Here is a 24944-nt window from a genome sequence, read left to right on the forward strand (position 1 = left end):
AACATTTTTTTTAAAAGGGGAATGAAAAACTTTATTATTATTGTTGACACTATTACAGATAATAGATGTCTCCATTCTCCCCCCTACCCCCCCCTTGGCCTAGCCCCCCTCCTTCCCTCTGGCCATCACCACACTGTTGTTTGTGTCCATGGGTTATACCTGTATGTACGTTAGCTTGAAATAACTTTTTTTTTTAATTGATTTTTTACAGAGAGGAAGAGAGAGGGACAGATAGCCAGAAACATCCCTGAGAGAGAAACATCGATCAGCTGCCCGCAACCAAGGTACATGCCCTCCACCGGAATCGAACCCGGGACCCTTCAGTCCGCAGGCCGACGCTCTATCCACTGAGCCAAACCGGTCTCGGCTTGAAATAACTTTTGAGTGCCGAATGCTGGGCATTTTGCTTCCATTGCTTTATTTAGTCTCCCCCCCCCCCCCCGGCCCCCCAAACCCCGTTAATGGGGATAAGAAACACAGGCTCCTGGAGACGAACACGGTAAGCGCCCTGTCAGTCAGCGGTGACTGACACTCTACTTCCCGTCCCGAAGGCGAAACAGGCTGGGCGCTTAACGTGTTAACTTGCCCAAGCTCACTCAGCCTGGATTTGAACCCACGCTCATTTTTCCCATCTCCCAGGGTGCGGGCAGGGCGGCTGTAAGCCGATGGGGTGCTCCAGCCCGGAGGGCCTGAAGTTGCTGGGGGGGCGGGGGGGGAGGGAGGAGTGTATGGGAGCATGTGTCCCTGCACTTAGAAACCACCCAAGTGACAGAGCCCCCTCCAATGGCACGGCTCCAACAGCTCTTTGTTTGTTTTTGGGGTTTTTTTTGTTGATTTTCAGAGAGGGAGACTAGAGATTGAGCCTGAAACCCGGGCATGTGCCCTGACTGGAATCGAACCCCAGAATCGAAACAGCACCTTTTGGTGCACTGGACGATGCTCAAACAACTGAGCCACACCAGCCAGGGCTCCAACAGCAATTTCTTTTTTTTTTTTTTTAATTATTGATTTCAGAGAGAGGAAGGGAAAGGGAGAGAGATAGAAACATCAGTGATGAGACAGAATCACTGATCGGCTGCCTCCTCCACGCCCCCTACTGGCACGTGCCCTGACCGGACTCGAACCGTGACTTCCTGGGTCATAGGTCAGCACTCAACCACCGAGCCACGCCGCCAGGCTCCAACAGCTCTTTATTGTGATCGGAGTCTACAGTTCCAGTGGGGGAGCGAGGCCGTGTGGGAAGCTGGGTAGAAAGCGGGCTTCACCCTCTGGGGATGGCTGCTTCCGGATTTACCAAAACCCCTGGGAGAGCCCGGCTAGTGGGCCTCCAGCCGGCCACCCTCCCACCCCAGGGGGTGCGGTCAGGGGTGGCACGCAGGCCCGCTCGGGAGCAGCACACGTACGAGAGGAGGAAAGCTCTTCGGCTTCAGAGTCAGAATGCCACCCCACCACCCCGCCCCACCCAACCCCCCAAACCAGGCTTCCCCCCCACCCCCCTTCACATTTGCCGGGCACAACCAGACTGCCAGGGGTCGTGGCCGGGCCCTGAGCATTTGTGTACGTTTGCATAGATAGCAAGGCAGCCCAGCTAAGGCCTTTTCCTAGCAAAGTGGCATCAGTGCAGGGCTGGGTGACGTCTCTCCTCCGGGAAGGACGTCCTAGGACACCCAGGGAGCCAGGGACGGCGGTTTCCAGGCGGTTTCCATCCGGGGCAGTCGGGCGGGCAGGCAGGCGGGCGTCGCCAGCAGCAGCCTCAGCCTCTGCGGTGGCTGTGCTCCTCCCTGGGCCCCATGGGCCTGGGGCTCCGGGAGGGCTTGTCTTTCTTCCCCGACCTGAGGGGAGAGGGGGCAGGGCAGGAGGAGGCCGTTAGAGGACAAGGCCAGGTGATGAGAAGGGGTCCCCTGAGGAGAAGGGGGACCCCCTTCCGCCTAAGGCAGCCAACACAGGCAGCCACCACCAATCATACTGGGGGCCAGACCTGGTCTCCAGGATGAAGGCCCCGGTTGGGGAGGCAGGAAGGAGGGAGCAATCTCCCTCCCTCACCCCGAGCCAGGCAAGTAGGTAGGACAGGACAACTGGGGATGAGAATCCCCAGCCCAACGGGGAATCCCTTTGGTGCGTGGGCAGCGTCCTGCCCGCCAAGGAAGACTCTGAATGCCTTCGTAAAAGAAGCCGGTGGGGAGGGGGAGAGAGGGAGGACTCCAAGTGGAGATGAGGACTCAAACTGGAACACCCTGGACTCAGGACCCTTACTCCTTCACACACATACCCCCTCGCCCCTTCTCCTCTGTCCCACCTCACCCAACACCCCCACAGCTGCCCACCTCTTCCTCAGTGCTTTGTCCCCAAAGAAGTGGCTGAAGATGAAGTCCTCAAAGTCATCCACCTCGTCGTCATCACCGGTCTGTCTCACTGCCACCTCCTCCAGGCTGTCCTCCAAGGCATCCACAAAGTCCCGAAAGCGCAGGCGGTCATGGCGGAAGAAGCCATCCTCACCGAAGTAAGCAGGCGAGAGGGGCAGCTCCTTGGTCAGCTGCCCAGCCCAGGGCAGCCGCGCCAGGTAGGTCCTCAGCAGAGAGGCCAGCTCCTGCTGCCGCACCGGGGCCAGCTCCACGCCAAAGGCCAGGCCCTCCTGCCGGGCACACTCGTGCACGCCCGAGCAGCCCTGGGGCGCCCGGTACTTGTGCCTCGATAGCTCTGCCCAGGCTGGCAGAGGGTCATGCTGGTCTTTAGCCCCCTCCTTCCACTGAGGGTGCTTCTGCCTTTCTCCAGGGGAGTGGGGGCTCCCGGTTTTCCTGGGGGGCTCCTTGGGGCCCTGCCGCTTACCATCCTTGCCCCGCTCCTCCGCTCTTGGCTTGCCCTCCTTCCACCGCCCGGCCGGCTCCCTGTCCTCCTTGCCCCCCCAGCTCTTCTTCCATTCCCAGCCCGACTCCTCCTTCCTGTGCTTCCAGTGCTCAGCCTGCCGGTCCCCATGCCCACCCCGCCACTTTTCCTTTCCACCCCGCGCTCTGGGACCCTGGAGTGGCTCCTGACTCCCGGCTCCTGAGGCATTGCCAGGGACCCTCGGGTGCTGGCCCCAGTTCCCCAGGCCTTGCAGCTTCTGAGCCAGCCTGTGGCCCAGCTCGGCGAGGCCAGCATGAGCCGGGTCCCCTTGGCCTGCCTCCCTCAAGCTCTGCTCCAGCTCCCGCTGCACAGACCCCAGGAGCCGCTGCTGCCTCTCCAGCTCCTGCCTCAATGCCTGGGCCTCGGCCTCTAGCCGTTCCTTCTGCTCTAGGAAGCCAGTGCCCGGCTCCTGCCCCTGAGGGCCTGGCTCCTCGGGGACCTGGCCACCCTGTGGGCCTCTGCCCCAGCTGAGGCACACCCCGTCGGTTCCCCGGAGGCAGGCGGCCTCCAGGCCCTGGAGGCGGGCCCGCAGCTGCTGCAGCTCTGACTCCAGGGCCCTCTGCGAGGCCTCGCCGTGCTGCAGGGCCCCTCGGAGCTGGGCATTCTCCGCTTCCAGCACTTTGGGCCGCTGCATCAGGCTCTGAAGCTCTTCCTTCTGGGCCTGGAATGGGTACAGAGAGGGAGGGCACCACACGAGGGTCTTTTCAGGATGGGCCTAGAGGCTTCCACCCGAATTCTATTCCAGTCTAGTGGGCGGATGACCCTTTTATGGCCTGGGACACTCCGAGGATTTGGTCCTAGTCCTCCTCCCCATTCGCCACCTGCCCTAGACCTTGGAGTCCCCAAATCCCAGCACAGGCCTGAGCGTCTACATCCTTATAGAAGCACACACTGCTCCCAGTCACCCCAGGAGAGCCAACATGTGGCTTTCACTGCCCCTGGCCTGTTCTTAAATCCTTCTCCACACAATCTCCAGGCAGAGCATAGCAATCATCGGAGGCGGCGTATCACAGGACACGGGTAGGCCGGCCCTGGCCTAAACTTGAGCATGAGGGACCTCAGAGAACCGGGCAGGTGGCCTGCTGCCGTGGGAAAGGGAGCGGGTCCAGGTGTAAGGGTAAACAGAGGACATTTCGTGTGGGGGAGGACACCAGGACAGACACCTGGCCTGGGAGGGCTGGCCTCGCCCACTCCTTCCTACATGTGCCCACCTGCAGCTGGGCCTGCAGCAGCCGGATGTCCTGGTTCTCCTTGGCCAGCTTATCCAGCAGGAGGGCCATGTTCTGCAGGCTGGGAACACTGTCAGGGGGCGCTGAGGCCTGCAGCTGCTGCCTTCGCCCATCCTGAGGGCACAGGAGCCGGTGAGCCACCCTGCCCCACAGCCCGGAACCCCCACAGGCCCACACACGATGGACAGTCACGTACCTGCCCATCCCCCACAGCATCCGCCATCTCGTGGTCCACAGTGGCATCTGGAAAGACCTGCATTTCCACTTCCTCCAGGGCCCCTGAGGGACAGCAAGTCCTGAGACTGGCCCCAGGGCGCAGAGGGCACGCCTCCCACACACAACCACCTCCTGCCCTGGACCCACCCATGCCTGCGGGCCAGCCAGGTCAAGGGCCATGGCTGACTCTGAACAGCTGAGGAGGCATAGCTGAGCAATCAACGTCCAGCCCCCTCCTTCTTCTGACCCCTACTTCTGACCCAAAGAGCCGCCCCATCGGCCTCCCTCGGGGCTGGGAGGGGACAGACCGAACCAGCCAGGCCCTCCCCACTCACCATTCTCAGACTCCGAGAGGCCCCCTGGGAATGGAGACAGAGCAGCTGGTGAGGCCTCAGAGGAGGGGTGGCTGAGGGGAAGGGCAGGAGGACAGCAGGGCCCCGGGGGAGGCACCCCTCACCTGAGAAGAGGAGGATCCCCAGGCCCAGCAGAACCAGGGCCCCGAGGAGGCACATGTTGAGGGAGATGCCCGGCTCCCCGCTTACACCCTCGCCTTCGGCCGGGGCCTCCACACGCGGGGGCCCCACAGGCTGAGGAGCGCTGGGCTCCCAACCGCGCCGCCGGCGCCGCAGACCCTCCACGTCCGCGTCGGTGTCCTCCTCGCTGCTGGTGCAGCGGGCCGCCTCCCTGGTCCACGCTGGAGGAAGGGATGGGGACAAGGCAGGGAGGGGCGGGACACAGGGAGAGGGGACGTGAAGGAGGGCACGGGAGGCCATGAGCCCTGACACACAGATGGGCACGTGGAGACCCTGCCCACGTCTGCCTGGCATCGATGGCAGCCCCGCCCAGTCAGGAGGTGGGAGACCAGGCCTTCGGTCTGCCAACTACACGAGCAGCTCCATCCGAAAAGCACTGTCCTCCCGCATGTGCCTCAGTTCAGCCCACAGCCATCCCCACCCGCCCAGGCCAGTCCCAATGGCCCCCATCTGCTCAGTCCCTCCGGCTCTCCTGACACCCGCTCTGCTCTCGGCTCTCCTCGCTGTGCACAGTCACCCAGGGTCTCCCCCACACGCTGACGGCCCCCCAGAGCAGATGAATCTGTAGCGCCCGCCCGGGCTTACCCTGGAGCTCCACCTTCACCTCCCACCCAGACAGTTCGACACGCCGACATCTTCACATCACACGCCTGCATCTGCCTTGGTTCAGGAACCTCCTCAATGGCCGAGGCCCTGGCCTCTCCCTCCACCCTGTCACCTTCAACAGAGATGGACTCACACGCTCCTCTGCCGCATACCCTGATGCAGCCTCCTCAGTACAGGACGGGTGGCCCCCAGCCCTCTGCTGAGGCTGCAGCCTTGGCCTGGAATGTTCTCCTCCTCCTACCCTACCTACCAAAAGCCTACTTTTTGTTCCAGGCTCCACTCAGTTGTCACCTCCCATGTCAACCTTTCCCCAACGATACCTGCTTCTCTTTCCCCTCAGCCTGTCCCGACTGAACCGCCTTCCTCCTCCTGTGACAGCAGCTTAATAATAGCTCCTTTTGTACCCCTCATCGGTCTGACCTTCACCTGGGCTCAGTCTAGTCTGCCTCTTACACAGGCCATGAGCCACCCACAAGCAAAGAGCTAACTCATGGAAGGGACGCAGGGGATGAGCTGAATCCAGAGGCAAGAAAAGAGGAGGCCCAGTGGCAGAGCGGAAAGAGTCAACCAGATCTCAGCCCTGCCACTTATCAGCTGTGTGACCTTGGCCACGTCACTTAACCTCTCTGAGCCTCAGGGGTGGTGCTGCGGACTCACTGATATAATTTAAGGAGGCGCCAAGCTACCGAGTCCTACGGCCTGGACCAGAGCGATGCTCAGGAGTGATGGCTACTCCCACAACCACGCCTTCTAGTGCCGAAGGGAGACGAGGAGGACCGCACCTGCACTGGGGGATGAGGGCAGGCTCTGTGGGAAGCTCTGATCCTCCGGGTCCTGTGCGTCGGGTCCCAGGTCTGCCCCCACGGGGGTCTCCTCCACGTCTCCCGGGACCACTGTGTCTCCGGAGCCAGGGAGCTCCGTATCACGACCATCGCCTTCCGGGACGCCCTGATGGAGACACAGCGTGAGCATCTCCCGCTCCTCCCACTTCCTTCCCTCCCCCGTGGAGGGCCTCACCTGGGCCTCCGTTTCCTCTGGCGGCGTGGGACCGGACTGGGAGCCTTCCCTCTCGGGGAGGGTCTCTGTAGTGGAAGGAAAGGCCCCGGAGAAACACCACAGCCTCTCAACCACACCTCCTCGGCAGCCCCGTGGCCCCTGCAGGCCCCAGCCGGGCTGGGAGAGGCAGGGAAGAGCCAGGATGGAGGGGGAAAGAACATCGTCCACTGAGGCTAACGTGGGAACTAAGACTAACCAGTCTCCCTTTCCCTGGTGAAACGGGAACCCTAGAAGACGGAGGAGAGACGGCTGCACCCCACCCTCAGCAAGGCCCTTGTACCTTCTCCATCCAAGGTCCCAGCTAATTCTTCACCATCTGCCTTGGAGGGGCTCCAAGGGGCCGGGGGAGCTCTCTGAGGGTCTGGGTCCACCGTGGACCCTGGGCCCAGGGTCTCCACAGGCAGGCTCTGGGGGAGGAGCGAAAGCAGGAGGTGCTGAGAGGAGGGACAGCAGGACAAACCCCGGAGCACGGGGCCCTCGCCAGGGTCCCTGGGACCAGCTGCACTGCGCAGGGACCCCACCCACAGGTCACAGGAATGGAAGACATTGAGTGACCAGCTGGTCTGAGGGGAGGGGAGGGAGGGAAGAAGGGAGGGGAGGGGAGGGGACGGCAGGGGAGGGGAGGTGGCAGGGAAGGGGAGGGGAGGGGAGGGGAGGGGAGGGGCCGGCTGGCGCTGCAGCATCACAGCTCAGCGTGGTGTGTACCCTTCCTTAGCCTCACTTGTGCCCAGAGGAACGTTCAGAGGCTCAGTGTCTGTTACACGAAGAAGCACCACTGGACCCAAGCACTGGGCACGGTGCAAACTGCCCCCACCCGGAAGCTGGCTAAACAGAGCCGGGGCCACCAGCCCCTCCCTCCCTCCCCACAAAGGACCAGCTCCTGGTTGGCAGGTGGGAGGAGGACAGCGAGAGAACCCAGTCCCCTGGGTGCCTACGGGTCACCGCCACGGCCCCCGCGGCTTCCCTGCAGCTGCCCACCCAACAGGCCGCCCTTCACTTCCATCTTCTCAGCTTTGCCGGCCTTGGTTCCTCGCCCACACACCCCTCTCCCAGCACCCCACCCACCCCAGCCTGTCTGTCCCCCACCGAGCTGTCAGCCTCTTCTCTCTGCACGCTCCTCCTCAGCGGGCCCATCGCCCGCGTACCCCATCCATGGCTCCCGCCATCCCTCCCGCTACAATGCCTGGCCTTAGTGTCTTTGCAATTTTCAAATCACTTTCTTCTCATGGCCACCTCTACAAGGCAAGAGTCACAAGCCCCCTTTTACAGGGGGGGGACAGCGCAGTGAAACGCCCAGCGGTCAGCAAAGGCACCCAGGAGTCTGGCTGAGTGACAGCAGAGTGTCCGCCCTCTCCACTGGCGAGCTTGGCCATGTGTCCTGCTCCAGCGCCACCCGAGCGCGGCTTCCTCACCCCCAGTGGACTCCCCCAGGGACTCCTCGCCCTCTCTCCTCCTGGCGCCTCTAACGTACCAAGTCCCTGGGGTTCGGATCCCTCTACACACTTCCTCCGGCCCCTCAGTCCTCCGACCTGCGGGACCCTTCATCCTTCTCAGCGGCTGAGGAGCACAGGAGTCCCCTGGGTCCCTGCCCCACCAACTACCTGGACTGCAGGATCTTACAAACACTCGCCCGCCATTGCTACCCAGCCACACGGTGGCTCCACCCTCTGCCCCGGCAGTGCGTGCCCTGATTCCTTCGGACTCGGACTCGGAGCCCTTCGGTGACTTCCCGTAAGAACGAGGCCTGAATGCCCGAGCCAGGCCCTTCACAGGTTCTCTTCCGGGGGGTCCCAGCTCTGCCCCTAACCTCCCTCCAACACTGGCCTATGTCGCAACCTTATCCAGGGGCCTCCTCACAGTCTCCCCCAGAATGGCTCATGCGGGTCTCCCCACCAGCACTCTTTCTGACTTCTCACAGCTCATCATGGCGCCACCCCTCTTCCCGGGCATGGCCCAGGTCCCAGCACCTGACCCCTGGGCCCGGTTTCCTTCCCCAGCCACCAGTTCCTCTCCCAGGCCCCAGGAGGTAGTGCAGGTGACCATCAGGACAAGGAAGGAACAGACCCAGAAAGCAGCCTGATCCTGCAGGAACGCAGCGCCCCTCCGCCCTCTCCCCCACCCCCCGCAATGTGGTTCCCAGGCCTGCTCTTCCTACCTCTGAGCCGGCAAGCACCCAGCTATTGTCCGAATCTGGGCAGGAGGCCATCGTCGCTGGGGTCCTTGAGGCCGTCACCTGCAGAGAAGAGCCTCAGCAACCTGCTCCCTTCAGGGGAGGCGGGATGGAGGGAGCAGCCTTGGCTGGGCTCCGAGGTTTAACGACTGGGCAGCAGCTTCCAGAACCAGCCTGGTTCCAGCTCTTCTGGACGGGATTTGCCTTGCAAATCAGAACCCGAGGACAGCCGCGGAGAAGCCTGCCTCTCCCAGGCACCAACAGGGTCTTGGGAAACTGAACTGACCTTGAAAGGTCAGTGAGGCAGAGGACTGGGAAGACTTTGGGGAATAGCCCAGCCGACTCGCTCATGCGGCGGTCAGGGCGGATGAAGGCCCGCAAGGGGCTGATCTGACTGGCAAACAAACAGCTAAGAAGCGTGAGGAAGGCAGACCAGCCCTCCTTCACCCCACAGACTCCCACAGCCATTACCTTTTCTCCCAGGGCCAGAAAGAGAAGCTCCAGAGCCTCCTTCAGCCCGACAGACTCCCACTCACCCACCAACCCACCACGGGCCGGTGTTGGGAACCCCTGGCCGGGTAGCTTGGCTGGTTAGAGCATCATCCTGATACACCAAGGCCGTGAGTTCCATCCCCAGTCAGGGCACATACAAGCAAGCAATGAATATATAAGTAAATGGAACAACAAACCAAGTTTCTCTCTCTCTCTTAAATTAATAAATTAAAAAAACACTGGCCGCACACTGGAATCACCTAAGATTTTGATCTGATTCAATTGATAATAGAGTCAGGTTCAGGAATTATATATATATATATATATATATTTTTTTTTTTTCTTTATTGATGGCAGAGAGAGAAAGAAACAATGAGAAGCTTCCATCGGCTGCCTCCTGCACACCCACTGTGGGATCAAGCTGGCAACCCCGGCATGTACCCTGACTGGGAATCGAACTAGCGACCTCTCAGTGCATGGAGTGATGCGCAACCACCTGAGCCACACCGGCCAGGGCAACATGGACCTTTTTAAAAATCTCCCGGATGATTCTCACCTGCAGGCAGGGTTGAGACTAACTGGCATAGCTTAGATCCACCTGGATGTACCTTCCGTAAATCTTCTGCCATCCTCACTCTCCATTCCAAATTCTGTTCCCTTATTAGTAACCCCCAGTTTCCTCTTAGGGAACGTGAAGGGGACTGGGAAAAAGGCGTCATGGCAACTCTCGCGTATAAAGACTTTACAGTTTGCAAAAGTCAGGGCTGTGGGCCGGGCCCTGCTGATCTCTCTGACTTAGCAGGGTGGGAGCAGGAAGTCCCCCCAGCTTCCAGAGCCTAAGGCAAAGCAGGGTAAAAGGAGAGGGACCTATCCCTTCACCCAACGCCCCACAGGCTGGGCAGCTGCAACTGGAACGTGGCACGAAGGTGAAGGAAGAGAAAGGCTGACCGCTCCCCAGTCTTGACCTGTGACCCTTCAGAGGAGGATAAACAACGCCCTACTGAGGGGCTAGAAGGGTGGCAAGTGGAAAAGGACTCTGTAAGGGAACCCCGGGGAGGAAAGAGAGGCTGGGGAAGATGGATGGCAGTCCTGCCTTGGGAAACCACCCGCTGCCCCTGCCACCTGAGCAGGTGTAAGGTGCACAGCGCCCTAACAACCTCTCGTGGCCCTTCAAGAGCCAAGCCCAGGACAGATGTCTTCCCAGCGCTGATGCCTCCCAGACACACAAACCATCCCACCAGGAGACAGGAGAATGGCTGCAACGATACCAAGTCCAAAGGACACTCCTGACCGGCTGCTACAGGCACCCACAGAGCCACTGCGGTCAGCCTTCTGCCCTCAGGCCCCTCCTCCGCCGTCGTCAGCACCCCCATCCCCAGTTGCTGTGTGTGTGACTAACAGGTGGTGGCAGGAAGGAAGTGGCAGCAGCTTGGGCTGAAGTCCCTGTTTATCCCTGGCTGTGTACAGCCTGCCCAGGTCCTCCAGAACCAAGCACCATGGCAACCAGGGTGATGTCAGACCCACTGTCTCATGGAAACCAGCAACGGTATTTGGGTCAACAAGACCAACACTTCTGAGACTCCAACAGGAGACCTTTCCGGGACCCCTGCACTCGGGGTTCTGAGCCCTGATATCTCTCTTGGTTGGCTTCACCCAAGATTCCAAAAGATTCCCCCGTTCTCCCACGCCAGCATCTCACTGCCTTATTAGGAAGTTCCTTCTGCGGTCTAGCTCCACCCTCCCCCTCGATGTTTTCAGATCTCTTTCTCACCATCACCCCCTTCCCCTCTCCCCCCTCCCTTTTCATTCAGGCAGGAGTCAACAAAATGGTCCTTTAAGGATTGACAGAGACCTCTGCTATTTCTAAAAGACAGCTAAAGGGGGAGCTCTCCCGCTCTGTACAAAGCTGGGAAGTCTGGTCTGAATTTCAACCCCTCTAAGAGTTGTTCCCCCAAACCTCTAGCAAAGGACCGAGGGCCCCAAGTATTTGCTGGGGGACCCGGAGCAAGTTCCTGTTCTGGTCTCCATGGTCTTCCTTCTCCCAGTCCAGCAGTGACAAGCAGCTCTGTGACCCCGGGGAGCCCACCCCTGGGAGTCCCGCCCTTCCTCTCCGCTACCCCGCGTCCCACAGCAGACCGGCGGGCCCTCTCCCCGCTGGGGCATTACCTGGTCCAGCTGTCACTTCAGCCTTCAGCTGAACTTGTTGCGGCCTCGCCTGGTTCCCAGACCCAGAAAGGAGTCATGTGACCAGGCACTGGCCAATGGGGAGTCAGTTTCCCTGAGGGGGCGGAAACTTTTGGCCAATAAGAGCTGGAGTTGAGAGCCGGGAGGCGGGGGACAACAGGGGGCCTGTAGGGCCCAGAAAGCTGGGCTTACCTCCCGGTGGGAGACTGGAATCCCAGCACCCTGAGTTTTGGGCAACCACCCCTCCTTTCCCAGTGCCTAGTTATTAGGAGGAAGACCCAAAACTGAAAGGCAAACGGTGGCATCTCCGGAGAATGGAGACGGGGACAGAAACCGGATTGGCCCCAGGACAGACACAGGCAGCTGCAGGATGGGGGAGGGGAGTGGCGGATCGCGGGTTGGAAATAGCCCTCTGCCACCCTCTCCCCTGGGCTCCAGTGCGGTTTAGGGAAACCACTGCTGCTCTGAAAGGGGAGGGGTGTGAAAAGCACCCGAAAGTATCTGCTGAGCCAGGCGTAGCCCCTCTCCCCACCCGGGATGCTACACTCCACTCCTCACCCAAGCAACTGGGGGTTGGAGGGTGGGCGCTAAACCCAGAAACGCTGAAGGCACTGGTTTCCCTGAGGCCTAGGAGCCGATGCTCTCGATGCTCTCGCTTGGCTCGAGGCCCGGCCCAGGAATGTGCTCAGAAAAGAAACTTTCTCTTAGCGGGAACGCAGGGGTAGGGTGGGGCACACAGGACTCTCCGCTCAGGCTCGGCAGCTGAACCAGGGTTCCTTCCCCAGAACCAGATCTTTCTGCCATTCCCACCACCTGGGCCCCTCAAGGCATACACCCCCCCGCCCAAGTACCCTTCCCAGTGGTGACGATAGCTCATTCCAACCTCTGTGCACATAAACAGCAAGGAGTCCTTGTCTGGATTTTCACGTCATTTTATTAATCCAACCGTACAAAAGACCCCTCCCCCCATCACATTTCTGCCACCCCTACTTTCTTCCAAAACAATGGAATGAGGGACTAAGCAGATATTCCCCCAGGAGCCACTTTACAAAATGCTGATATGGGGGGAGGCAGCACAAAAATAGCAACAGATAAAAGAGGGGCAAACAGAACCACAAACACACACAGTTGAGGGGCGGGGGGCTGCTCTCTGCTGCTTTAGCGTCAGGGGACACTGAAAGGCGGGCACAGAGGCCGCTGGCTCCACCTGGGCAGGCAAGAGAGTTCTGCAGTCAACCTGTCTTCTCTGCCCATGCTGGGGGGTCCAGAGAGAGCAGCTGTGAGGGGCTCCTGATCAGGCCCCAGGCCCATCTCTGGCAGGCAGTGCTTTAAAAATAAAATAAAAAATAAAGCCCAGTACAAAACTGTGGCTGAGAGGAATGACAACTGCTAGAACACCAGGCCCCAGAAGATACACGAGTAGCAGGGGAAAGGGAAGAAACACCCAGGCCCTGAACTGCATTTCAGTACCTCGGCAATGAGGGTCCTGCTGCCTCCCCCAACCACAGGCTGTGACAGGGATCCTTTTATCAGAAGAAATGAGGTATAAGGGCTCGGTGCCCTTTCAAGCTTTCCTTCAATCAAGCCAGGGAGGCGGGGGAAGAAGGGCACCGGAAGTTGAGGACCAACGCTAACAAGGTGCAACAGATGGGCAGGGCGGAGGAAGGTGGTACAACACCGAGTCCAGGCGTCCGGGACGGTCCAAACTTCCAATATTCTGGCCAGACCACATCTCCCAATTTTTGGCAAAAAATATGGTCATTAGGAGGAAAGCACAAGAGAAGCTGGGAAAGGACCAGTAACTTTGGTACCAGGGAGAACTGTCCCGACAGCATCTCTCATCTACCGTCTTGAAACCCCAAATCACCAAGAAACTGCCATGGCCAAGAACTCTCCCGTTTCTTCAAGCTATTTGGTTCTCTGAAGGGGGAAGAGTTAGGCAGGTTTTAGAGGAGGCAGGGGAGAGGAGGAAAAGAGGAAAATCCCTTTTTATCCCCTACAGCTCTCTCCCAGAGCCATGGAAGGGCGACTGCAGGGATGGGAAGAGACCCAAACTCCCCTGGCGAGAAACCTTTAACACCTGACTCCCAAAACTAAGGCTGCAGCTGCGGGGCTGGATAGGGGCGTTAGGCACAGGTGTTGGGGGCACCCACCATCTACAGGAGGGATACCCTGCCTTGCAGATCTTCCTCCAGCCTTTTCTCTTGCAGCCATACCCCTCGGCCTCCAGAAACATCCACCAAACAATGGCTCTGCTCGGCAGGGCTTTGGTTTCCTGGATCTCTGTAGATCTCAGCGGGAAAGTTTCCAGAACAGCGAGCGATCCAGGCTCCTGCCTGTCCACCTCAGTTCCTCTTCTGCCCTCAGGAGACACTGCATTTCTTCTCCGAGGGATGGGGAGCCAGTGGAGACAAGGACCGAGAGCCAGACACGGAAACCACCACCCTGGAAGAGCAGGGAGGAACAGATGCGCTTCCCGGGGTCGCCGCGTCAGCCTCACCCATCGTTGGCCGCCACCAGCTGTCCCAGGCCCTCGCGGATGTAGACAGACTGGATCTCCTTGGTCTTGAGGCAGAGATCGCAGGCCCAGACGGCAGAGGCCTCGGTGGTCAGCAGCCCGTAGGCGCTCTCAGTCATGCCCGTGCACTCGCGGTGGAACCACTTCTGGCAGGAGGCCTCACACAGAATGGCGTCCTGGTCGTCGTTCACCTCACTCCGACACGCGCCGCACGGATACACCAGGCCTGGAGGAGGCTGGGGCCCTGAGCCCCCCCCTGCCTTGCCAGGGGGTGCCAGGCTGTTGGCATCTGGAGTGCCCCCGCCCCGCCCGCTGCTGTTTGGGGGGAAGCTGGGCTGACTCCCATTCACAGCAGCAGCTGGGGAGCCGGAGTGGGGCTCCTGGGGAAAAGCAGTGGGAGCAGGTGGGTTCAGGGCCTTGCCCCCATCCTCAACACCAGGGCCAGGAAAGCCAGGGTCCGGACCAGGGAAGGGACTTGTGTTGGGGGGCAGGCTGGGGAGCCCCTGACCAGGTCTCTGAAGAGGAGAGGGGCCAAATGGCGCCCCTGGCTGGGCAAAGCGTTGGGGGAGAGGCGGGCCCAGCTCCCCTCTGGAAGGCTGTCCCATGGTGGGTGAGATCATGGGGCCAAACCCCCCCACTGGGCCTGGCATCATCTGCCCACCAGGAGGGCTAAAGTTCTGACCCAGAGGCTGGCTGAAGGGTTGGCTGGAAAAGTTCATGTTGCCTGGGGGTGGGTAGCCAGGGCCCTGGGGGGGCATGTTGAAAGCAGGGCCCATAGGGTTGGGAGGGAAAGGGGGGTGCTGTCGACGAAGAGGCTGGGGACCCCCTCCACCTCCGGTGCCATAGCCTGGGGGTACTTGGCCTGCCATGCCCCCTTGCACACGGAAGCCTCCAAAGGGGACAGGACTGCCAAGGAATGGAGGCGCTGCGCCCCCCACCTTAGGGGCTCCGAAGTCATCCTCAAAAGGGTTGGATGCAACCAGGTGATCCACCATAGGAGTCGGGGGTGGCGCAAACTCCGTCAGATGTGAGTACGCAGGGCCCTAGTGGAGCAGAGGAGGGAAAGAGGGTCATGGCGGGAAGCGCAGAGCTAAACCAGAACACCAGAAACACGCGACACGTTTTGGAGGCTGGTTCCAACCAGCTCAGACCTAAAGTCAAGACGGACCTTCGGATACAACAAAGCAGAAGGCGCAGCACACGGTATTAACTGTATTTTGGAAACAGGCAGAACTAGGCTGGAATCCCAGCTCTGACACTGAATAACCTCAAGACCCTGGAGCAACGATCTAACTTTTTTAAGCCTCACATTCCCCATCTGTAAAACAGACAACTTCCCACCTCCCAAGACCGTTCGAGCTCTACAGCACAATCCCTGGCGCTTAGGAAAAGTAAGTGGTAGGCGCGATCATGAGGGAACCTGGACAGGAAGAAGGGGAGAAGATGCTAACCCTGACCGACAGGATCTTTGGGCAAATCATCCCATCCTCCTCCCCGGCCAAATCTGTTATGAAGTGGAAGGAAAGGACCAGAAACAGAGCGAGAGAGAGAGAGAGAGAACTTTCTCTTCCCCCTGGACCTGACCCAGACACAGACATGGGAGCGACGGAGTGCAGGGAGGGGCTGCTGGGAACTCTCCCGCCCACCGGCCGCCGCTCACCTGAGTATTGGACTTCCTCCGCTTCTTTTCCGGGCTCTTCATTTGCAAACCTGGAAGAGCAGCCAAAGGCAAACACAAACACGTTTCCCTGAGGCCCCCCCACCTCCTCTCTCCCAGCCGCGCTCGGAGGAACTCTCCCAACTTCAACGTGCGCTTGCTCATTTACTTAACAGTAAACACTAACAGAGGCGTCATAGGGAACGTAAACTGCAGGAGCCCTCTCAGCGGCTGCTTCCCTTACGCGAGAGACATCCCATCTCTTGAGAGCCTCAGGTTTCCAAGTGGCTCCTGAACCCCAAACCCTGGGATCCTCAACCTATGACACCTGCCCCCAGCCCCTGGAGGGCTTCACCCCCGGCCCCACCCCCATCTTCTTCAGGCCCCTCGGCCTAAGGACCCCCGTCTCCCCACCCGCCCAGCCCTTCTCCGAGGTGCCCACGTCCTCGGCTGCTCCAGCCCCCAGCCCTCTCCCGCGCTCTCACCGGCCTTGCCCTGCTTCCTCCCGGTGCTGGGCGGCGCGGGGGGCGGTGCGGGACCACCGCCTCCCTCCAGCTTGTCCGGTGGGGGCGGCGCCGAGGCGGCCATGGAGTGGGGGACCCGGGTCAGCGGCGGCGGGAGACGGACGCGCCCTCGGGTCGCACCATCGCCCGGAAAGGGTGTCGGGGGCAGCCCCGGCCCCCGCGCTGCGGCCACCCAGAGGGCAGCGAGGGGCAGGCGCCGAGCCGGAGCGCCCACTGCGCGTTCTTCCCTGCCTCCCTGCCCGCCCGCGGCCGCAGCCACCGGAACCGGAAGTCGGCTCGGCCGCCTCCTATGAGCCGGCTGGGGAGGCGGGGCCTGGGCTAGGCCCGCCCAGCGCCCCGCGGGGAGGGGGGTGCGCCGTACCACTGCTCGACCCGGCTCCCGGGGCTGGCGGGAGAGGGCCGCCGCCCCCCTCCCACGACCGCCGCCCAAGGGCGCACGCCAGGGACCGCGGTTCCCTTGCAAACTCGGACGTCGGCCCCGGTCGGTGGTCCCAAAGGTGCCGCCCGGCGCACCCCCCCGGCGCACCCCCGGGCTCGCGGGCGATCGCCAGGCCGAGCGAGGCCAGGCGGGTCTCGCCGCCCCAACTCTCCGCCACGGAGGGCCCACGGCGAACTACAGGTAGCGACAGTGACTGAGACCAAGGTAGAAGAAATATGGACTTTAATGAAGATTCTTTCCCTTTGGTATAAGTGAGACCGGTGAAAACATCTAAACAACAAAAAGGAGGCGAGGGTTCAGACAGTCAACTCCCTTAGGGACGGGGCTGGGAGGCTTCTGAGGCGTCGTGGCCTCCCCAGACTCACTGAGAGTCGCCCAAGAAGGTCTTCAATAACGGCAGGTTTTAAGTCCCCCCACCCCTCCGACCCCGTGAAACAGGCTCATTCCGCCACACTTCCCCGGCAGCCGCACGGTAAGAGGCCCAAGTGTTTCTCATCCTAGATCACAACTGACTTCCGACTTGGGTCTCCTAGAAAAGACAATGCTGCCGACCCCAAATGCCTCACAGGCTGGGGTGATGAAAATGCCAACAGCTGGAAAAGGGCTTTGAGAAGTCCAAGAGGTGATGTATAAATGTAATTGATTACCATCCTTTTGTGCTCAAGAATAAGCCATAGAAAACAAAGTAGGAAAGTAAATCTACAGCCTAAAATATGTGCATAAAAAATAAATGCAGATCCAAATCTACACATGGTATTTGGGGATTGTCTACTGCTTTTGAGTCTCCATGCCCGTTCCTGCCTCCACAAGGTCTACCTCGGAGAGCTAACAGTTCGGGAGCCCAAATTCAGTCGTCACCCCACCACCCTAGCACAGGGAGGCAGCGTGGAGGGTACGGAAGGGCGACACTTTGGCTGTAGAATATAACATGCATGCAACATGGAAGGGGTGGGGTGAACAATATGTATATACAAACCCCTGGGGACAAAGGCCCCGGCCAGGAGGCACTGAGCAAAGAAGGGGTCCATCTCCCCCCTGGCCGGGAGGGGAGCTCTGAGGCGATCTGTAAAGGTGGCATATGCCCAGGGAGAGGAAACAGCCCCCACTCCTGCTTCTGTTCTCCCAACCTAAACGGGAGGGATGCTGAGCAAGGAGAGGACAGGGTCCCAGAAGCCAGGGGATCAGCACCCCGATCCTTGGCCTCAGGGGCCCAAGAACTCTTTGCATAAAGTATCTTCAGAACTAGGAGATAGTCAAAGGCACAAAGTTGATTCACTGGGAAGGGAGCGCTGCTGAGAGGGGCTGGAGTACCCTGAGCCCAGGGGTAGACCGTAGATGTGATTTGTTCCTCGTTTCCTGGAAGGGTGACTGCCTGTCGTCACAGGACATTTTCCATTACAAGGCACACTGCCCAGGCCTGGAGCACCCACCTTCCTGAGGAAGGGGACATCAGGTTGGCACAGGAAAGGCCCTGGGAAGGGGCCGCTCTAGGTTAATACTTTGGTGAGGTTTGGGGAGAAGTAGGATTCTACCCCAGGCTCCTGACTCAAACCCTCTCCCTGAGCTGGTTGCTAAACCCAGTGTCCACGCTACCCCCAGCTCCTACGCAAGGCCAAGCTCACAGAACACTCCAAAGTGAGGTCCTGAAGTCAGGGAATAGCGGACCGGTCGAAGGGAGTTTTCTGGAAAGCACCTGGGACGGATCACAATTTCCGTTCCACCGGTTGCTGTAGACACAGTTCGCTGCCCGCAGAGATGATGGGCAAGTGATTGTCCATGTGGTAACTGATGAGGTGACTGACACTCTCAAAGCGGTGATCCTTTGTCCGAACCTGGGAGGTGGGAAGGAAGAGAGTCCATTCAGGTGAAGGGTCAAATGAAGAACTCAGCCCCCAAGCCTGAGGAAGCTGCCATATTCAAGAAGGTTGAGGAGAAAAAGAGGGCAGGGGTGGAAGCGCTGTCCCTCCTGATCGTTGAGGCTTTTCTAGAAAAAGAGCTAGAGACGGTCATGAATGGGGAGGTCGTGAACTGGGAAAAGCCAAGAGCACATCAGAAACTGGGAGGGATATCTACTGCTCCCTTGACCTGGAAGAAGGCAGCAAGTCTCGGGGGGAGAATACACAGGACGAGAAGGATGTGGAAAGGAAGCCGAGAATGCTGCAGAAGAGAGACCAACGTTATGAAGGACAGGGGGAGCACAGAAAACAGACAGGACACCGGGCTGAGCCCCAAGTCGAGGAGGGAAGGAACCCCTGGCTCCGCTGGTAAGAAGAGACTTGGAGTGTCTAGCCTGTAACCATCTGACACTGAGGACAACCTCTCCAGGGTGGTCACCTCATTTGTCAAAAAAGGGGGGCTCAAGTGAGATCAGCACCTTGTGACTCTGCTGGGCATAGTCTGTAGATCTGAGGACTGGCCAGGACTGAAGGGAACACAGCTCATGCTCAGGAATGTGAGACGGGAAAGAACCCTAAGCCACTGGATGGGGGGTGCCAGGCATTGTGAGAGCGGGGAGGACCAGGTAGAGGTGCCCAGCTGGGGAATCTAAGGAATAATAAGCGAAGGAATAGGGCTGCACAGGAGGGCACCCCCACCCATCCCCCTGCCACACTCACCACACCCTCCGGGTCCACCAGCAGCAGGTGCTTGGGCTGCCCACTCTGCAGGCCAGTGAGCACGTACTGGCCAGGTGTGGTCGTGCTCTCCCGCACCAGGAAGTCCCCGTTGAGCTGCAGCAGGGCCTCGGCCTCCCGGCGGTTCAGCTTTCCATGGAACCAGGGCTCCCCTCGGAGCTGCTCAGCCATGGCCACTGACTGGGGAGGTGGAGGCACCCGAAGGGCATCTTCAAAAGGCTCTGGGGGTGCAGAGAGAGGACGAGGAGAGGCAGCTGGCACGACACATGTCCAGGACCAGAACCTTCAGGGAGGGGAGGCCAGGAAGGAAAGAGCAGAAGAGGAACCAAGTAGAAAGACGGGGATACGGAATGGAGAAGCACTCACTCATGTCAAAGAGGTCTCGGGGCGCGCTGCCATTGACAGCAAGATTGGGGGGCCCAGCCCCGCCCCCTGCGTGCCGGGCCTTGTCCAGGTTCTGGATGTTGACATAGGAGGGGTCATCAAAGAGCTCTCTGCCTGCTGAGGAAAGGGAGGTCTTCAGTGACCTCAGCCCTGCCTCCGGCACCCCTGGCTCTCAGCCCCTTCCATACCTGGGCAGGGTGGCAGCGGCGGCATCTGCTTGTGGACTTCTGGGTCTCCCCCAGCAGGCTGCCCCACAGGCTGAAGGAACAAACATAAGGTGAAACCAGAGGCCCTAAGCAGCCACTCCTATCCCAGGCCCAGTCCACCTCTATCAAAGCAACTTACCAGCGTAGCTCCCAGGTGGCTGGGGTTCTGGGCACTGGGCAGAGTGGGTCGAGCAGGCCCCTGGGGGGCTCCTTCCCGAAGCCTCATGTCCACCACCCCCCCAAGAGGGGGTTCCTTCCCCGGGAAGTCATTATAGTATTGATGATCAGGTGGCTCTTCCTCCTCCTCATCCCAAGCTGAGCCATCAAAGCCAGCCATCCTGAGAGGAAGAACAGGAGGGAGGGAGGAATGTGGCGGGGAGGGTGCAGGGAGGGGAAAGAAACAATGGCCATGTATTAGGACTTCCTTTGGGGTTAGCCCTAGACTGAGAGTATTATATGATCATTTCATCCTCACCGTACCTCTATAAGGTAGAATTTCCTTTCCCAGTTTTTAAAAAAACATATTCTTTTATTGACTTCAGAGAGGGAGAGAGAGAGAGAGAAACATCAATGATGAGAGAGAATCATTGATTGGCTGCCTCCTGCATGCCCCACAGAGGGATAGAGCCCACAACCTAGCATGTGATCTCTTGGTTCACAGGTTTGAGCTCAACCACTGAGCCACGCCTCATTTATAGATGAGGAAGATGAGGGTCAGAGGTGAAAAGATTTGCTCAAGGTCTCCCAATGAAAGGTGGTTCACCTGAGACGTAAATTCAGATTTGACTTTAAAGTTCCTGCCCTTGGTCATTACACTGTCTCCTAAGAGGGAGGAGAAACACTGAGCAGCAAGGGGGGAGGCGCTCCAGAGTATTTTAATCTCCTCTGCCCAATACCTACTGGCCGGAGGAAAGGCGAGGAACTCAGGAAAGAGCCATCCTCCCTCCCTCCAACTTTCAGAGGCTTCGAGGGGAAGGAAAACAAAGAACTAAGGATGGGGAAAGAAAGAGGGACAGGCCAGACACGAGGCCGCTGGCGATGAAAAGCCCCTCCAGCCAGGACGGGCTACAACACGAAGGCCTGGGCCACAGCTCCACTCGGGGAAATGAGGGAAGAGCTGATAGACTTTGCTGACAGGCACAGGAAGCTGAAGAATAGCAGGAAGTGGGAAGCGGGGCACACAGGTTATTTCCTTCCCCGAACCATTCTGAGCTCAAGTGTGGGAATAGCAGACCCACTTTCCCAATTCTGGTCTGAGGCCCAAAAGCTGCCTGCCCCACACCCTCCTCACCCGCTCACCTGTCATGGGGGGTGACCAGCTTAGGCGGGTTCCTGAGGTATTGTTTGAATCGTAACTCGAAGGCCTGGCCAATGGTGCTGATGACGTCCTGGGCAAGCCCTTCGGGACACTCCAGGATGTGGCAGGCTGGGGGCACAGCAGAGACTGTCAGTGACCACTGAGGCGGGGCTGCTGGGAGGAGGTGCAGACAAGAGCCCCCCTCCTCCTCAGCAAGAGCCCCTGGTCCTGCTCACCTGCCTCAGGAGAGCCGGCCCCACCCAGCGCTCCCCACCACGCCTCACCTCTCTGATTCACCGGGTCTTTGGCAACATAGGCGACATACTCAGCTGTGTCCTGGAGTGGACAGAGTGTCAGGAGAGGCCAGTTAGCTAAATCTGATAGCCCCACCTCACTCCTGACCCCCAAATACCCGTCCTTTTCAGATATCGCCTCCATCCAGCATGCCCATTTCTCTGGCCAGGCTCTTCCCAATCCCTGTCCCTTCCTCTTCTCCCACCACTTTTGCTCTGCTCCCAACTCACCGGGTCCCCGCCGGACGCAAATGAGATAGATTGCATGTGATGGTTGGCGATGATCTGAGGGTTAGGGCAGGGGGTGGAGAAGGAAGGGAATGAGGTGTCAGGCAGCCTCGGGGCTCACCTGAGCGCCCCCCACCCCCGCCCCTGGCCCAGAACCTCGGAGACTCATCCTCATCCTTTTACCTTCTTACCCTGTGTCCTCCTCATCACCTCCTTCCCTACTGTCCTGCTGCTCCCAAGCCTTCTCTCCACCTTTCTCATCCTCACAGCCAGGTCCCCACTCAGCCCTCCCATCAGTGTTTCTGGTCCCTCTGCCCAGCCCCACCAACCTCTTTGCAGTCTGCCGCCATGAGGTTGAGGCTGCTGGTGGAGACGGTGAGAGTGATTGGCATTCCAGCAAATTTCAGGTTACTCCTCCCCAGAATGGAACTGAGTGGGCGGCTACAGGGCTAAGGAAGTACCCAAGGGTCTCAGAAGATAGGGGTTCCCACTCCCCAGAAACCCCCACACTCCTGCCTTTTGGCTTTCTCCCCACAGGTCCCATACTTGCCTTTGCCCTGCCCTCCACAACTCCCAGAGGCATCCCTAACCCCATCGACCCCAGGTACCTTTCTCCTTCTTGAAGCCCCCTTCGCACCTGGCACAGCCTCACACACCAGACTGATGGCCTCCCTGGGGAAAGAGGGGTACTCAGAGCCAGCCTCTCCCTCGGCTGGGGCTGCCATGGGGCTGGGGAGGGGGAGGGGAGGGCCAGGCCAGGCTCCAGGGGCACTCCAGGCTCTTTGTCGTGGTGGATTGAATTAAGGGCCTTTAATATTTGATGACACTGAGAGGCCGCTTCCTGCCTGATTGGGTTAGGGCCTCCACAGACTGGCCCCACCCCCTTCCAGCTACCAAATGTCCCATTCCCTCCCCAAAGGCAGCAGCAACCTTTCATCTGCCCCCATTTTCTACTCCAGCCCCAGCTGCCAGCTGCCTCTGCCACCTCCTCCCACCGCTCCCAAGGCTGGATGAGCAAGAAGGATCCAGGCCAGCGTTGCCTCTTTTCATTCAGACTTAAGACTCATTCCCCTAACTTTCTCTCCATCCCCTTTACCACCCAAAGATAAACCATCACCAACCCCATCAGCAAGGGACCCGCTCCCCACCTCCCCTCACTAGCCCCAGGAGTCCCACATTCTGCCCCCCTCCCCACTAACCTGGTGACCTGAGTCCGGGTGTTGAAGTCCAGGGCACGCATGGACTGCAGGACCTCCACACAGCCCATGTACTGGGGAGAGGAACGGGAGGATTAGCCGTCAGCCCCCGCCCCCATCCCCTTCCCAAAGGGCTCTAGGATTTTTCTCTACATGGTCCCTAAGGGAAGTAAAGATGAACAAGTTCTGCCACAGCCCACACCATGCAAGACACCAGGGAGTGAGTAGAGAAGGAAAGGGCAAGCTGGGAGGACCTCATACAGCTGGGAAGAGAACTGGGAGTGACAGGCATTGGGTGGGATGAAGTGACATCTCTAGAAAGGGGGAGGAGACTGGAGGGAACAATCAAGAGTCACTCATCCCAACACTTACTCAGGGCCTCCCATGGGCTGGGCATTGTGCTAGGCATGGCAGGGTGGGGGTGGGGTGGGGGAGTCACAAGAAGGAAGGGGGACCCAGGCCGAGCTGGAAGGGGCTGCAGAATCAGAGAAGGAGCAAGACAGGTTTAGGAAAAAGGACACTGAAACCAAGGGAGTTGCTGGGGAAGAGCAGGAAAAGATTCCAGCAAAGCCAGAGTGGGCAGAGGACCGGAGAGGCCTGGGAGGGAGGACGTTCACTCACCCGAACCAAGTAGGAAACCCCGGGTCCCATGACTTTGTCGTTAGGATGCAGCCAGCCCCGCGTGGGCTTATTGACAAAGCTCCCGTGGCGGGTCCACTCCTCGCCCCCCAGCTGGCCCCCTTCCACCCGAGTCCTGCGCCCGCCGCCTCCACTCAGCTTGTTCATGTCCTGGAGGAGGGGCAGGGGGCCTGAGTCTGGCACGGCTGCCCCCACGACCCCCTCCCCATCCTCGGCCACCCTGCCTGGCTCCCCCTTTGGCCCCGGGCGTCCCCCGGCCGGGTTGGCCAGCTTCAGGTTGCTCATCCGGGGGAAGAAGGAGCACAGGGTAGTGGGACTATCCTCCCCAGACAGAGGTGGCAGGATGGGCCCCAGGGAAGAGGCTGATGGGGAAGGCAGCTCCTCCGGTGGGCTGGACCCTGAGGCCCCCTCCTCCAGCGATGACAGAGACTCATTCCGTAGTGGGTTGTACTTGGGCTTGGGGGGCAGGAGATCCATGGCTGGAGTGAGAAGGAGGCTGCAGCCCAGCCTGGCCCCCCTGCCAGTCAGGGCAAGGGGGCCAGGCAGGGGGCATCCCCAGGCCCTTAGCCTGATTGGCCCTTTATGGCCCAGGGATCTCAAGGGTCCTGGGAAGGAAGCGGGACAGTGGCTCCAATTCCTCTGGCTCCCCCAGGTCAGACACAAACAGTTTCCAGCCCCATCCCCGCCCAGCGTGGAGCCTCTTCTCCGGCTGAGAGCAGAGCAGGCTGGACCTAGAGCTGCCTGGCTCCTCCCCAAGGGCGGGGAGCGGAGGGGAGAGACCAATCCCGAAGACAGTGCTGACTCACAGGCTCTGAGGGGCTGAGCCCCCACCACTGCCCCAATCCAGAACAGTGCAGAGGCAGGGCTACCCCTGCCCACCCCCACCCCCATACAAACAGCTAGTATCTGGGGAAAGTAAAGTGGGGGTAGGAGGAAAGAGGAAAGTGGGGGTGGGAGGGAAGGGTGAGCAGGAAAGGAGGGGAAGAAGAGGAGGTGTGGCTCAATCCAAACCGGACAAGGGCAGGCCAGAGGGAGCAGGAAGCTGAGGGAGGGTAGGGGGGGAATGAGGGAGGAAACAGAGGCAGCTGGGGTGGAAAAGGGAGGAGATCCCCAGAGCTCAGCATTTCCCTTCCTGTTAGATTGAACACAAACCCCCACCCCCACCCCCACCCCCATCACACAGCGGGGTGGTAGCCCCAGGGAGCCTGGGCCATGAGCGCCCTCTGCGACGACAGCTGTGAACAGGAGCTGAAGAAATGGGGAAAGGAGCCCTAGCTGTGTTGGTGGGAGCATCGTCCAGGACACCAAAGGGTTGCAGGTTTGATTCCCAGTCAGGGCACATACCCAGGCCAGGCACATACAGGAGACAACCGATCACTGTTTCTCTCCCTCCCTCCCTTCTTCTCTAAAATCAATAAAAATTTGATGAAACGGGGAAAGGAGCCCGGCTGGGTAGAGCATCGTCCCAATACACCAAGGCTTTGGTCAGGGCACATACGAGAAGCAGCCAATGAATGCATAAACAGTGGAACAAAACAAAAAAACACGATGTTTTTCTCTC

The 24944-nt window shown here is 59.7% G+C and overlaps 3 protein-coding genes across 6 annotated transcripts; all 3 read right to left on the bottom strand.

Moving 5' to 3' along the window:
• Positions 1-1700: 1700 nt before the first annotated feature.
• PBXIP1 (PBX homeobox interacting protein 1) lies at positions 1701-11413 on the bottom strand. The gene is made up of 11 exons (XM_008155888.3): positions 11352-11413; positions 8679-8756; positions 6804-6930; positions 6485-6549; positions 6250-6415; positions 4786-5022; positions 4664-4687; positions 4309-4391; positions 4095-4226; positions 2325-3544; positions 1701-1832 (listed from the first exon to the last, which is right to left on the bottom strand). Exons 2-11 carry the CDS (start codon positions 8727-8729, stop codon positions 1754-1756), a joined length of 2184 nt encoding a protein of 727 aa, XP_008154110.2. The 5' UTR covers positions 8730-8756; positions 11352-11413; the 3' UTR covers positions 1701-1753.
• A 1226-nt stretch (positions 11414-12639) lies between these two features.
• On the bottom strand, positions 12640-16320 carry PYGO2 (pygopus family PHD finger 2). Of its 3 annotated transcripts, XM_054711954.1 has the most exons (5): positions 16030-16320; positions 15548-15597; positions 14826-14930; positions 13870-14267; positions 12640-13289 (listed from the first exon to the last, which is right to left on the bottom strand). In XM_054711954.1, the coding sequence occupies exons 1-5, from the start codon at positions 16130-16132 to the stop codon at positions 13208-13210; spliced, it is 738 nt and encodes a 245-aa protein (XP_054567929.1). In that variant the 5' UTR covers positions 16133-16320; the 3' UTR covers positions 12640-13207. The 3 variants fall into 3 exon arrangements, with proteins under 3 accessions (XP_054567929.1, XP_054567928.1, XP_008153962.1); XM_054711953.1 differs by having other exon boundaries at positions 13870-14930; XM_008155740.3 differs by having other exon boundaries at positions 13211-14930.
• A 392-nt stretch (positions 16321-16712) lies between these two features.
• Positions 16713-24181, bottom strand: SHC1 (SHC adaptor protein 1). 2 transcript variants are annotated; one of them, XM_028131473.2, is made up of 12 exons: positions 23366-24181; positions 22748-22818; positions 22157-22220; positions 21878-21997; positions 21552-21605; positions 21312-21363; positions 21030-21156; positions 19870-20068; positions 19713-19782; positions 19507-19638; positions 19123-19361; positions 16713-18339 (listed from the first exon to the last, which is right to left on the bottom strand). In XM_028131473.2, exons 1-12 carry the CDS (start codon positions 23858-23860, stop codon positions 18211-18213), a joined length of 1752 nt encoding a protein of 583 aa, XP_027987274.1. In that variant the 5' UTR covers positions 23861-24181; the 3' UTR covers positions 16713-18210. The 2 variants fall into 2 exon arrangements, with proteins under 2 accessions (XP_027987274.1, XP_027987272.1); XM_028131471.2 differs by having other exon boundaries at positions 19507-19641; positions 23366-24175.
• Positions 24182-24944: the final 763 nt, after the last annotated feature.

This window comes from Eptesicus fuscus, chromosome 22 (assembly GCF_027574615.1).
Source record: "Eptesicus fuscus isolate TK198812 chromosome 22, DD_ASM_mEF_20220401, whole genome shotgun sequence".
Lineage (NCBI taxonomy): Eukaryota > Metazoa > Chordata > Mammalia > Chiroptera > Vespertilionidae > Eptesicus > Eptesicus fuscus.

Coding starts and splice junctions, on each gene's coding strand:
- PBXIP1 (XM_008155888.3), bottom strand. CDS start 8,729: ATGGCCTCCTGCCCAGATTCGGACAATAGCTGGGTGCTTGCCGGCTCA. Junction 5,023..6,249: donor GCCCTCATCCCCCAGTGCAG/GTGCGGTCCTCC, acceptor CCCTTCCTCCAG/CGTGGACCAGGGAGGCGGCC. Junction 4,392..4,663: donor CCTCTCGGAGTCTGAGAATG/GTGAGTGGGGAG, acceptor GCTGTCCCTCAG/GGGCCCTGGAGGAAGTGGAA.
- SHC1 (XM_028131471.2), bottom strand. CDS start 23,860: ATGGATCTCCTGCCCCCCAAGCCCAAGTACAACCCACTACGGAATGAG. Junction 22,221..22,747: donor ACCCGGACTCAGGTCACCAG/GTTAGTGGGGAG, acceptor CTCTTTCCCCAG/GGAGGCCATCAGTCTGGTGT. Junction 19,783..19,869: donor GCCACCTGGGAGCTACGCTG/GTAAGTTGCTTT, acceptor TTGTTCCTTCAG/CCTGTGGGGCAGCCTGCTGG.
- PYGO2 (XM_054711953.1), bottom strand. CDS start 16,132: ATGGCCGCCTCGGCGCCGCCCCCACCGGACAAGCTGGAGGGAGGCGGT. Junction 15,598..16,029: donor GAGGAAGCAGGGCAAGGCCG/GTGAGAGCGCGG, acceptor CTGCTCTTCCAG/GTTTGCAAATGAAGAGCCCG. Junction 14,931..15,547: donor GGAGGAAGTCCAATACTCAG/GTGAGCGGCGGC, acceptor CTGCTCCACTAG/GGCCCTGCGTACTCACATCT.